The following is a 14447-nucleotide window of genomic DNA, read 5'->3' as shown; positions in this document are numbered from 1 at the left end:
GGTATTGGAAAGCAAATTTATACCCCTTCTTCTACAAAACTGACTTTGCTGGATTAAATTCTTTTCTTCTTTTAACAATTTCATGACTTAAACCCGCATAGAAGAATACTCTGTTATTCCGAATCATTAAGGGGTTTTGTTGTTCCCTGGCTTTTTGAACTGCCATTTTCAAAATCATTTCTCTATCTTGAGAACGTAAACATTTAATCAAAATAGAGCACGGCGGTTGTCCTGGACACAATTTTTTTCTAAATCACGAAGGTCATGAATAAAATGAATGTTCAGTCTTTTTCCCAGAATTGGATTTTACCACCATCGGTTTAAGGTGAGAGGGAAGAATTCTGAGTGAGACCTGAGGGCCAAATTTATCACTGAGGGTGGTCCATATCTGGAACAAGATGCCAGAGGAAGCTTTAGAAGCGGGCACGATGATAATGTTCAAAAGTCGTTGGACAGATTTATGGATAGGAAGGGCTTGGAAAGATATGGACCAAATGCAGGTAAATGGGATCAGTCCACAATGTTAACTTCATCTGCCTGAATGAGTTGGGTAGAAGGGCCTGGTATATGTCGCCTGACTCTATGACCCTGTGTCCCAAAGAGTGCGAGTGAGGTCCGAATGGTTGGCGCAACACCTTTACAGTGCCTGCAATTGGGACCAGGGTTTGAATCTTGCGCTGTCTGTAAGGAGTTTGTACATTCTCCCCAAGTCTGCATGGGTCTTCCCAGAGGGCTTTGGTTTCCTCCCACAGTTTAAAACGTTCCAGGGATGTAGGTTAATTGGGCGGCAAGGACTCATGGGCCGAAATGGCCTGTTATCGTGCTGTATGTCTAAATTTAAATTTAATTGCTGTTTGTGTTAATCTTCCGACACAATCACTTCTTTCTTTGGTGCAGCTTATGTAATTTTATAAAGAGTTGTCAGAGGACATCATTTGGGGCATGAGCATATACAACTGAAATGGTGGCTTAACTTCATTTAAAATTTTAACACTCCCTGAGTATTCCAGAAGAATAGGCTGTGGTTATTTTTCAGGAATTAAGTTGTGGACCAAAATTCTCAGAAAGATAAATGAATCATTTTCGATTCCAGGCAGATTGTTGGTCAAGCACCACCATTGGACTGTTTATGTCTGAGTTAGATGGAAAGGGCTTTGAGGTATCGTCTACCCCTTTAGCACCATACATTCAATGTCTGATTGGTTGAGGTGAAAGGACAATCAAGGATTGGGGACCCAATTATTCTCTACCCAAAGGCACACAATCAACTCCTTGCAGATTCAAGTATTCTCAGCCCCCCCTCCCCACCGCCATAAGGGAATTTGATCATTTTCACAAATATCAAAAGAAGAATTTAATTGGAAGCAATGGGAAAAGGATTGGCGAAACGGACAACACAGAGAGTGTGGGAGAATATCAAAAAATAACACAGATGCACGAAATCTGAAATAAATGTATAAAAACTTGGAAAAGTCAGCAGATGAGACTGGAAAGGGAATGAGGGATGAAGGAAAAGATCAAGGTATAAAGTATGGAACAGGCCCTTTGGCCCAACTCTATGCTGAGCAGGTTGTTACTCTGGGCCAGTCCCACTGGCTTGCAATCCCTCCATACTTCAAGAGGGAGAGGTTAAAAAAAAAACTCATGCAAAGAGAATAAAAGAGAAAAAAAAATCGGATATAGAAAGTGATATGGTGATTGAATTGTACAGAGGGAAAATAGAGAGGAATAGAAAATTAAAATGGAAAACAACCAGAAAGGTAGGAAGAAGCACAGAGCAAAATAGCGATCCAAGGATACAGTATATGTATGGAGATTTTCACACAAGTAGACCATTGAAGTAAAGAGAGCAATGTGTAAAGAGGGAGAAATAGAGAGGGATTCTTAAATATGTTAGAATAATCCGAGGGAAAGAGGGTGGAGAAATTTAATGCAAAGTTAAAATGATCAGAGAGAGAAAGAATTTTAGATTTTCACGAGTAACATCCTCAAAAGAAAGAGTGACATATACAAACAGCAAATAGTCTCGATTTTTCAGTCTGGTTGAAGCTGTGGATTCTAATAAACCAAATTCATTGTGAGGGAAAGCTATTAAATGTTAGAACTGTCAACAGGCGGCTATTATCTTCCAATCCTACATCTTGGAAATTTTGCACTGGAGACTATATTTGGCATCACGCTGAAAGCCAGCCGCCCCCTCCACCTTAAATCCTTCAGGGAGAATGATGACAAACACGCTGGGCCACGATGATCGACTGCTTGGGAGAAAGCAGGATGAATAAAGGCCACTGTTTTTTAGTTAGCTGCCCTGTGTCAAAAGCCATAAATCAGAATTTTTGAAAAAAAAGGGCATAAAAATTACTGGGTTATTAGTTGAAAAGACAGCAGGTCTGTAAAAACCACGGTGTCAGGGCCCAGTGCACCCGCCAACAAAAAACAGAGGTATATTGGTTAGTAGTGCGGAAGGTATTTCTAACTCTGGTGTGATGCAATATTTAGACAAGTGAACAGTGCTGCACAATACACCAAAAGCCTTGCAAATGCCACTCATGCTCTTCATTTTCTGTATAATGGGTGGTTAAAGCCACCTCAATCTTCCTCAGTATCACGGATGGATCAGTGTCACAGAAGATTGTGGGTTGAAGTCCCACTCTTGCCACGAGACAACACAGCTAACAAATTCAGCCAAAATGGAAGTAGTCAAAGAAAATAACGTTAGAGCTTGAGGGGATTTTAAACGGCTCACATTTTAAAAAAATCCTGAAGGAAATACTGACAAATCATAATTCCAGAAAGGGGGTCTTTAATTGGACATGGGGTTTTTAAAAAAAATTATTTAGTTTTATAGACTCGGATTAGCCAATGAATGTGTTACATCTCCCTCTTGAGTCTTAAGTAATTTTCTCATTGGGTTTTTGTTTTTGTATAAACGTCCGTAATGTCAACCATAGACCCTTGATAATCCTACCTGAGACTTTACCATACGAGACTTTACATTGCTGCAATTCAGGCATGCCAACCAACATCGAGGCTAGTATCTCTACAAGCCTCTTAAAAACAGAGGACATCTCTCCTCATTACTGGCTGCACACAACTGTCACACTCAGCATCAACAAGGGTGACTGGATTTGCAATAATTATCATTTCAACAGCTGAGGGGAAATTCCCCACACACTGCTTTCACCACACAAAACTTCCCAAACTCAGTTAATTTGGCATCACTTCACCTCACCCCTCCAAGTCTGTGTTGAGGTGTCTAATTAATTATTGGTCTGCTCTTTTTCCATGGCCTATTAAAAAAAAAACCATTGTGCTTCTGCAATTTACATTGAACATGTTACATGTTTGGTGCATACAGAAGCTTCTCCCTGTCACCTGCATTACTTGGCAAACAGCTTAAACCTGTAATCTTCGATCATTAGGCCTTCTCGTAGTTGAATCAGTTTCTTTCAATTTACTCAATCAAGACCATCTATGACTTTGAACAGAACACCTGAATTCTCTGGATTCAGCATACTACCACTAGTAAGTATCTCCATTCACTCCACATAACTAAAGCCTCTCATCCTTTAGTACAGTTATTGCATCCTCCATAAGTTCTTGAAAACCTTCCCAATTAAAAACATATTCACTGGCCCAGAATTGTACCAATACTCCAGCTGACTGACAAGCTTCCTGAAGATTTAACATAACTTTTGTCTTTTGTGCTTGAAGCATTTATTCAGAAGCCAGATTCAAAAGCTTTTACAACCACCCTTTGAACGAGTCACCTTCAAAGATGTCAATTCATATGCTGGCTGACAGGTTTTTGCTCTCCTTCTAACCCACATGTAACCTAGTCACCTTTATTTATCATTCTTACTATTCTTGCATGGTAAAGATGAGATAGCATTTCTCCAGGACCATGGAGCTTATTTACATAAATAAAGTTAGAAGTTAAGCACATTAAAATATATTAAGATGTATACAGTAACAGTCCACGGTACCCTATCCACAAATGTTCTGGGAATTAATGGAGTCTGATGGCTTGGGTGGGGGGAAGCGGTTGTCCAATCTGGGTGTAAGGGCCCGAGTGCTGCAGTACCTCCTATCAGATGGCAGAAGGGAAAACAGTTTATGTGAGGGGTGTGTGGAGTCCTTCACAATGTTTATTGCCTTTTGCTTGCATTGAGTGTCGTAGATGTCTTTCATGGTAGGAAGAGAGTCCCCGATGATCTTTTCTGCTGATTTCACTATCCTCCAAAGAGGTACAGCTTCCAAACCAGGCGGTGATGCAGTTGCACAGAAAGTTCTCAATACATCCTCTGTAGAATGTAGTAAGGATGGAGGTGGGAGATGAACTTTCCTCAGCCTTTGCAGGAAGTACAGGTGCCACTGAGCTATGGAGCTAGTGTTAAGGGACCAGGTGAGATTCTCTGCCAAGTGTACTCCAAGGAACTTGATACTGTTTATTTATAGCAGTTGAAACTCTATGGCCTAGCATTCTGTGGTCTGGCAATTCCTATGATCTAGCCATGGGAGTTGGAATCTGTCGTACATTTCTTCTCTAATTCACTGATTCTCACTAAGATTTAACTAAGATCCTCTGAAAACCAGCACACCAACGACATCGTGAAGAAAGCACGTCAGCGCCTCCACTTCCACAGGAATTTGCGGAGGTTTGGTATGACATCAGAAACCCTGGCAAATTTCTACAGAAGTATGATGTAAAGTGTGCTGACAGGCTGCATCATGGTCTGGAATGGGAACACCAATACCCCTGAGCATAAAATCCTCCAAATGGTAGTGAACACAGCTCAGGACATCACAGGAAAAACCTTCCCCACTATTGAGTGCATCTACAGGGAACGCTGCCGCTGGAGGACAGCAACAATCATCCCCAGCACTGTCCAAATTCTGTCCTCACTACTGCCAACAGGAAAGAGGGAGAGGTGCCACAAGACTCGCACCACCAGGTTCAGGAACAGCTGCTACCCCTCTACCAACTGAATCCTCAACGACAAAGTCAATCAGAGACTCACTTAAGGACTCTTATTTGTGCACTTTATTGATTTTCTATTTGTTCCCTCTGTATTGCAGTTTGTTTACATTCGTTATCTATTTACAGTTCTTTTGTTTGTTTACATGTTTATGCTGTGAACAGTTTAGTTTTGCACTACCAATTAGTGGTATTTCTGCAGTGCCCACAGGAAAAAAGGATGTTTGTGATGTCATGTATGTACTCTGACAATAAATCTGAAATCTGTTCCAAAACCAAACCTACCAGTTAATTTCTCCACATCTAAATCTGATAACACCCTTGTAATTATCACCAGAGAACCTTATGATAATGCACAGTGAGGATTGAACAACTGATATGAACTCTGGGATAACTCCTCAAATCTTCCTGAAAACAGTGGCAAAGTGGGCCTCCATTTAACTTCACTTCTGAAAGACTGCAGGCATAAATGATGCAAAATTCCTTCAGTACGGTCGTGGAGCGCCAGCCTGGGTTATTGGTGTAAGTCTGTGGAGCAGTACTTAAGAAGCAAGTATGTCAACTAAACCTACAACCGACAGTGAACATACCTGAAGTCCAAACAACAATCTCTTGTAAATACCACTTGACACTTCCATCAAGTCTTTAAAAAAAAGGTTTATGAATGGTTTTTTTTAATTGGACAAATTTTAGACTCTCATTGCTCTTGTCCCTTTAATTCGATCAGCTTAGATTTTGCTTACACTTATCCACTCATAGAAGCACAATTACAAATACTTTGTCACTTCAGAATTTTAAAATGATATTCTCGTGGAAAGTTGTACATCTGAAAGACAGTGGTGCCAACTTATGTTTTGAATGGAGGCATGTAAGAGAAGGAAGAATAAATCTTGTGCGACAAAGCTAATACCATTAAACTGGTGTTTCACAAACCCATCTTGATGGTTGCTATTGAAATAAACATACAAGCTTTGACAGATTAACATCTCAGTTTGGAACCATGAAGGTGCTGAATAAACTTCCACACGTAACAACTAACAGTTATCATGTTATTGCAAAAGATGAACATCTTAGAAACTTTTGTACCGCAGGGAGATCAAAGCAGTATTTGAGAACATATGTTTAGAAGAGAATCAAAAATTACAATGAAACAGACTTCCCTTTATTTTAAATATACTGAATTCTGTAAGCAGTGGACAACGTTGCAGGAACTTGTCGGAACGGAAGTAAAGCAGAGGCTTCAACAACCTATACTGATTGTTTAGCGAAACTGTACTTCTAAATTCCGACTGAACCGTACCAGCCCATCTATTGTGTTACCAACTCTCCTCCGTCAGTTGTTTTGCAAATAGACATCCCTTACTACCATTATCCTTCACATGTCAAGCACCAGAGGGAAAAAAACTCCTCTAGGTCAGTAACACACAACTCTGGTGAAACCTCCATCAGCAACTGAAACATGTATTGCAGCTTTTGTTTTCATTTTGAATGTGTTGTATCTGCACATTCTGGTTCTCAACACTGCACCAGGTCTGATTAAAGTGAGTACACGAGATACAGGGCATCCCAGTTTTACCCATGAGTGTGGCCCTTAATTCAGATGCTATGAATGGAATTCAAATAACTGAACGATATTATTGATAAAGCTCTGAAATTAAACTACCTTTTCAAGGTAAATATTCCCTTCACATTATGCAGTATGCATACCCCTGAGACAGCAAAGGCATCTTTGAGTGTTATGTGAGAGAAATCACGTAACGTTGTATTTAATTATTATAATAGTATTTAATTATTATTATAATTATTATAATAGTGGTCTTTAATTAAGGCTTCTTTCAGCAATATTATGATGCCTCAGTCCACAAACAATTTAGACTTTGCGGTTTGGTCACTTTGCCTGTTGCTTACCTCACATCTCAGGAGGTGACAGCTGATATAGATGGGGGAGCATGGGTGGGGAATGGCTTGGAAGTGGGGGGGGGGGGGGTTACTTGCCCTGCATCCTTTATTGTCTCTGCATGTGGCACAATTTCCTACTCTTTTGCTGGGCTTCAGAAGAAGCGAAGGAACTGCCTTCCCATGTTACTGTTTATAAACCGAGCTGGATTCTTTCTTACAACATTTAAATGTTGTATATTGCGCTCACTTCATTCCCTTTTTCTTTCAGATGCAGCAGAATTGTAGCCGATGTACTGGAGTCATGAAGCTCTCCCCATAATAAGGATGCTTTTTTACTGAAATGCACTTACAGGACAAGTCCACTGCAGAAAGGATGTGCCAAATCTTTTCAATTCTGGTATTCAATTCACTTCCAAGAAGAATATGAGAAACCCCAACACAAACTAGTCTCTTTTTATTTGCACAGCGGTTTCAAACACTGATATAAATCAATGTGTGGATTCTTTTGTCCACCAGGCCTGTAGGGGTGACAGGATCATTCCACAGTGTGGTTCAGGTCAGAAATGGCCAAAGAAAGCAACTTTACTTTGTCAACAGAAATTGTTCATTAACATTAAAAGCATAATGATTTATATTCATATTGTAACCATAATCAAACGTTTTCTGGGGCTTCATAGCATTTCATTACTCTCCTTTGAAAATAAGATTATGAAATGAATTAATTATGAAATTAACAACTGATGTGATTCTTAAAATTCCTGTTCCTTCCATTGACCTTGTGTTTCGGCAGCAGGAGACTGAGAATGAACTGGGGTAACGGCAGGGTTTGCAGGGAGACAATATATAAAGCATGTCAGGATTTGTTTACTTTCAACTAGATAAGTCAGCCATTGAAAAGTTGAAACAATAAAATGTTATCAAGGGTGATAAAGGGAAAGAATTAGGACAGCTATACTGCCATCAGAATTATTTCACAAAATTATATTGAATAAAGTAAGTCTACAGGCACCGTGGTTGAAGTGAATGAAGGGCTCAAGTATGAAATGTTGGTTACTGGTATGTATCTTTATCTTTGCTATATAAAGTACATTGTTTGACCTGCTGAGTTTCTCCAGCATTGTGTTATCACATTAAGAAATGAATGCTGGAAAGGGCATATGGACAGCTGTTAAACCTTGAAGTAGGTTGACAATAAGGGGAGTTTTGAAACCTCTTTATTCTGGGTTGGTTCAGAGCTATGCAAATCAGGGAGGACTCAAGTTCCATCTACAATCTAAATATTTAGTGAATCCATTCAAGGATCTGCATCTTCCATTGCACCCAATCCTCCACATCCTAGCTCGTCCATCACACTCCTCTCTTTCCTACCCCTCCTCCCTGTTCCTGTTGCTCCCTGCAAGCCTTTACCATGTCACATCCCACTCTCCCATCTCCTTCCCGTCTCCACATACCCTGATATCTGCAAACGTCCAGCTCTTTGTCTGAGTCTTTGTCCAGCGATGTTACCTCACCCTCTCAGATTCTCACTGTCTCTGCTCCTTTACTTACAGTCCATGACAACCTGCCCATCTGGAGGTGGTATTTGGGAAAAAAATAATTGGCCTTGTACCGCACCCAGAAGGCCTATGAGAAGTGACTGAGCTCAAAAGATTTGGTTTCATTTGCTCAGCGTTGCTGGTTGAGACGTGGATTTGCAGAAACTATTTCCTCTGGTGGAAGAATCCAGACTAAAGAGGCACAAACAAAATTCTGTCTGAACCATGAAGAGATGGAGTCAGCCAACATTCAGAGTAAATGTGAAACTCCAATAACAAAAGGATTGGTTACTGGAACTGGATTTTAACATTTCCAGCATGTTGAGTTTTGCATTTCAACTGACAGCATTATTTCACTTATTGGTAAATATTAGTAAAGAGAAATTTAAGGGAATGTAAACTTAAGTAAACTGCAGAGGTAGAAATCAATCGTCTTCTAGGATTTTGGCAATGGACTGGATTTCATAATCCAAAGAACATCAGAACAGAAATAGACCCTTTGGCCCTCTAACATTCCTGAAATGGGGGTGGGGAGAGATGCAGGGTCCCCATTGAGAATGGCTGGTCTACAGCATGGCTTTTGACAAGGATTCCACATGGTAGATTACAGTCTCCATGAAAATGTCCAAACCCTAATCTAAAATTAGCTCAGTGAGATGTAAAGAGTAAATGTTGTTTTGGAACCCACAGAGGTTCTAAAGGACTTGTGGGGTGAAACACAAAAATCTGCAGATTGCTGTGACTAGAGTAAAACACACAGAGAAATGCTGGAGGAGCTCAGCTGGTCTCGCAGGGTCCATTGGAGGTAAAGATATATTACCGACATTTCGGGCCAGAGCCCTTCCAAAGATCTTGTGCACATTGTAAGATATATTAACAATTTTGACTGAAATGCAGGAAGTACTACAAAGAAGTTTCAGATGATACAAAAATTGCCCATGTAGTTCTTGAGGAAGGCTTCCTTTCGACTGCAGCAAGAAGCTATAGTGCAGCTAGTTTGGCAGAAGAGTGGCAAATGGCATTTCATCCACACGGCAAGGTGGGCATCTGACGTAGCACAAGACATGGGAATGCACAATAATGACAAGACAAACCAAGAGGAGAGAACATTAGAGGTAGAAGGGCAGGTAAGAAAAGTGGGTAAAAGGGTATCTTCCACTGACATAACTGCAGGAAGGTTTTTCCAGAACTGTGTACCACACCAGTCAGATCACAACTGGAGCACATTAATGGCATTGGGGGAAAAAGTACGTCAGCACCTCTACTTCCTCAGGAATTTGCGGAGGTTTGGTACAACATCGGAAACCCTGGCAAATGTCTGCAGGTGTGTGGTGGAAAGTCTGCTGACCGGCTGCATCACAGGGACACCAATACCCCTGCAAAAGGTAGTGGACACAGCCCAGTACATCACAGGTAAAATCTTCCCCACCATTGAGAACATCTTTGGGGAATGCTGCCGCTGGAGAGCAGCAGCAGTAATCATCAAGGATCCACATCACTCAGCCCACACTCTGTTCTCCACAAGTCTCACATCACCAGGTTCAGGAACCGTTGCTGCCCGTCCACCATCAGACTCCTCAAATATAAACTCACTCAGGGACTCAATTAATGACTCTTACTTGTGCACTTTGTTTTTTTTTCCCTCACTCTATTGCACAGTCAATATGGTTAAAATTCTTTATTTGTTTACACGTGCGTTGTGTAAAGTTTTTTTCATTATCCATAAGTCTGCCTTGCCCACTGGAAAATTAATCTCAGGGTTGTATGTACTCTGACAATAAATCTGAAATCTCTAAACCATGTTCATAGTTCGGTCTAAGAATACTTGCACCTGATTATAGAGTGAGTGCTCGAATAGATAACAACATTCATTTTCCGGCTTTCCTCACCCCAACAAGCACAATGCAAGTTGCAATGTTGCATTCCTACTGCAAAGGAATGCTAGTGTATATTTCACTGTGTTTCAACCACATTACTGATCAATGGAAACTAGTGACATTACACAGATGCAATCTGACAAGGTTGGAACGACATGCATTAATTTGAGTGCATGCCTTGCACATTAAAAATAGTTTCATTCTACCAAATGCATTGAAACATAAAGTTTGCATGCATACGCCATGCAATTGACTACCGAGATCACATGCTTGAAAACAATGCCTTTAACTCATTTTCTTTACCAGTGAAGAATGCAATTAGTCACACTTGTATTTCCAATTAGCCACATCTAGGCAGTGAGTAACACACTGGAAAACTGTTCAATATGGAAGATTTGAGAAGAAATTAATCATGACTGAAGGTTCTGTTAATAGCAAACCCTGCGTTCCCTACAGAAGTGCGTGCAGTGCAGCAGACAGGATACTGTGGTGAAACTCAAATGCAAGTTGCAATTTTGTAACTGACCTGACGGACTAAACCCATGTTCACTGTTACTTTCTCCAGCTCCTGAGTTGGAAGCTTTGACAAAGATCGCTATGAACAATAAGAATTGAAAATATAAACACTTGTATCCTGAGAACATCAGTTGTGATCAATTAGGTCCCTGCTTGTGATCCAATAATAACATATTAAACAGGGAGTAATTAAAACCAGATTGCAAACAATTTGAAATGACACTTCTTAAAACAGCCTTAATGCTCACACCACAAAAATCACGTGTGACATCCACTTCAACCACTCTTCTGAGTCAGTAAAATAAACATGACTTTTAGATAACCAGTAACACACTAAACATTAATTTATCTAAACTAGACAGAACTTATGAATCAGTTGAATTTCCAACATTACATCATTGACTGTAAAGAGCCTTTGGGGTTTTTGGGTCAAGAAACCTCCAACATCCAGTGAAAGTCCGAAAATCTGGATGCCAGAAATCCAGATCACCCGAGAATCCTGACTCCTCAAAAACTCTCGGCTTTTGCATGCCTGCGTGCATGCATCATGTAAGCGCCACAGATGTACTGCCCGAAAATCTGGACCATTCCCTGAGCAGTCCAGATTTCAGAACTTTTACTGTAAATACTAACCTTTCTTTTTGAATACAAAATGTGGCAAAGACTCCTAAAACAGGTGGGGAACATTATGATGTTGTCAAGTTTATTATTTGCAGTACAAAAAATCCTCCCCATATTTCAGCATTTACCATAAGATGTAGGAGCAGAATTAGGCCATTCAGCCCATTGAGATCGCTCTACCATTCAAATCATGGCTGACATATTTTCCCTCTCAACCCCCATGGACCTACTTTCTCCCCCTAACCATTGACACCCTAGCTAACTACATTTCAAAGACCTGCAGGTTGGTAAATTAATAGTAAAACTGCCTCCGGTGTGTGGTATAAACTGGGAGTAGAAGAGATGATACAAACCCTCTATGATTCTACTATTTATTTCACAATAATATTTATTTATTTTAACATTTGTATCTATGTATCATTTGTCTGCTTGTGTGCTATTTATGCACGTGTGTTTACAGTGTTATACATCGAGGTCTGCAGAATGCTATTCCATCGGGTTGTACAATCGGATGATAAATGAACTTGAGAGTAAAAATTAGCTGGAGGGCCTGGATGGCTGTTTACTCAAAATGGCCTCTGTCTGTGTCACAAGAAAGTTTACTTTCCATATGTTAATTCTACTTCATGAATAAGAAACTCCCACAAACAAAAGTCCGAAATGCATGCAGTGCTAGTACGAGTCATGTCCATATTCTATTTAATCTGACACAGCATTTCTGTTCTAGGCACGTTATTCTCCTTCTGCTCCATTGGTGGGAGAATGCTTCTTTTAGAGAGTCAGTGGCCTGCTGCTTCAGAAAGTCCGACTAATGGTCCAGAGACTCCAGTTTAACTCACACCAAGGCAGATGGGGAATTTGAATTCCATTAATTAAATATGTCTGAAAGTAAATGTCGGTAACAATAGTAGTGACCAGGAAACTAGAGACTGTTGTAAAAATTAATTGGCTCACTCGTATCCTGGATGTAAGGACCTCCGCCTTCTTTACCCAATTTGGCCTGGATGCAGTTGCACCGCTGCAATGTTGTTGACTCTGTAACTGGTGGGTTAAAAAAAACCCAATAAATGACCCAGTTCAACAGCATTGACAAAAGGGCAGTGCAACCCCAAAAAGCAGAGTCCAACCTCCGTGAATAAATGAAAGCACGATGTCTCTCTGAATCTAACAACACAACATAAGAAAAACGCTTTTGTGAAGCATTGATGGTTCAGCTGCAAGAAGTCAATGCAGAATATATATTTCATATAAATGCTTGCTGCATTTTACAAAGTGCAGAGATATCTAGTGGCCAACATGGGTACTGCACGTACTGCCCCAAACAGGGTTGAAAAGCAGGAAATGAAGTTAAAAAACTACACTCAAAAATCAGATATTTTATAGTTCAAAATGCAAAATAATATAAAATATTTAAACAGGTTGAGCAAATAAATGGAGAAGGAAACAGAGTTAATATCTCTGATTAGTTGAAACTTTGAGTGTTTCCAATTTTTACTCATTAGAAATAAATAACTATTGCAGGTTTGCACTCCAAAGAACGTTCACACCACAGTAAAAATCCCCAGTATCTGGAATTCAAACAACTGGCAAAAAAAAAAATCAAGGAAATAAATAAGTATGGTAATAAAATTTAAATTAATAAGAATAAATAAAATTTTTAAAAACATTTAAAATGTAAAAGTAAATGTTCTCTGAAACAACACACGATCCATTGGTGAAGATGGGAGCAAGCATTCAGCCAGTGGAGCCCCAGTCGTGCCCGGCCAGCAGCAGCTGTTCAAACAAAGTTTCAATAAAGTGGTGTTTGAATAAAATTGTCAGTGACCAGGATGAATAGCCGGCCGACGCCAAAGTGCCTCCCCAACCCTGCCTGGTAAGAGACTTTATCCAGGGTTCAAATTTAAATTTAGCAAGTTACGGGAATTACCTGATTAAAATGAACATAACACCATTAAGGTCTACAATACTGATTTTTTTTTTCAAATTACTTTACATTTGCACTGTCTTTTGTCTTTTAAACTGTGTATTCATAATGCAGGTGTATTAGGCATTGTAAGAGCGTGTCTCAGTCAACCAGAAAATTCACATATCTGGCATCCGTGATCCGGTAAGGTGCCGGACACGGGGAATTTTACTCTGTGGGCAATAAGTCTACTTTCTGCCACCCTTCACTGTGGTGACACAGACGTAGAAATCAAAGAACTATAGCTTCCATCACGAACATGTTCAGAAGGGCAACAGCAACTTTTCACACTATCAAAAGCTGGAAATGCAGATTTTTTTTGTTCAGAAGGGTGTTGGAGGTGGGGATGGAGTGGATTCTCTAAAACATTTATTGCTTAACAAACATCAAGTAAAATGGGTTCTAAAGGCAGAGGTGCTGGAGATAAAAAAGTTCAAGGATTCTTTTGTTGTCATGAAATACATAAAAATGTAATGTACTTGATATACTTCAACTTTTGTCTGCGAAAAATCCTGGAGATAATCAGCAAATCAACTGTGGAGAGAGAAACAAGTTACAGATGCTGGGTGACCTGCTGAGTTTCTCCAGCACATTTGTGTATTGCACTTGACCCCAGCATCTGCAGATTTTCTTGTTTAATCTTTCAGCTTGAAACCTTAACCTTGTTTCTCTCTCGGCAGATACTGCCACTCGAAGTAATTGCCATTTTCAATTATTATTCAAGACAAATAGAATAGCTGGTCACTACTATACTGTTATTTAAGGGCAGGGCTACACTCACTGGTGCCAGATCAGGTGTGTTCCAACCATGAATACACTCCCAAAACACCTCACTGGCTTCTCAGGGGTTGAAATAAATTGAAATGAATTGTTTATTGTCAAGTAAATTTGTTTTGCCTGCTATCCAGGCAAGTTAAATTCTAAATAGTACTGCAAGTAGTATAAGAATGGAATTTCTAGAGGAAGTCAAGTCAGACAGCATCCATGAGCAGAAATGGTCAGTCAACCTTTCAGGCCAGGACCCTGTATCAAGATGAAAGGGAAGGGGGTGATACTTT

The 14447-nt window shown here is 40.0% G+C and overlaps 1 protein-coding gene and 1 long non-coding RNA gene across 6 annotated transcripts in view; one reads left to right on the top strand and one right to left on the bottom strand.

The window, feature by feature from the left end:
* LOC138747608 (uncharacterized) overlaps positions 1 to 7468 on the top strand; it is a 31360-nt gene extending 23892 nt beyond the window's left edge. The window contains exon 3 of the long non-coding RNA XR_011347576.1: positions 7146 to 7468. This is a non-coding gene — a long non-coding RNA (uncharacterized lncRNA). The remainder of the gene's footprint in view (positions 1 to 7145) is intronic.
* The window catches only part of LOC138747605 (phosphatidylinositol 5-phosphate 4-kinase type-2 beta), a 105608-nt gene that overhangs the window by 40832 nt on the left and 50329 nt on the right, over positions 1 to 14447 (bottom strand). For 3 of the 5 annotated variants that reach the window (XM_069906979.1, XM_069906980.1, XM_069906983.1), the window contains exon 4: positions 10816 to 10884. The exons of the other annotated variants lie outside the window; for them this stretch is intronic. In XM_069906979.1, coding sequence (XP_069763080.1) covers positions 10816 to 10884 — 69 coding nt within the window. The remainder of the gene's footprint in view (positions 1 to 10815; positions 10885 to 14447) is intronic. 5 annotated transcript variants of the gene reach the window in all.

Source organism: Narcine bancroftii, chromosome 12 (genome assembly GCF_036971445.1).
Source record: "Narcine bancroftii isolate sNarBan1 chromosome 12, sNarBan1.hap1, whole genome shotgun sequence".
Classification (NCBI taxonomy): Eukaryota; Metazoa; Chordata; class Chondrichthyes; order Torpediniformes; family Narcinidae; genus Narcine; species Narcine bancroftii.
The sequence above is the reverse complement of the archived record's forward strand: the minus strand, read 5'-3'. Positions and strand labels throughout refer to the sequence as shown.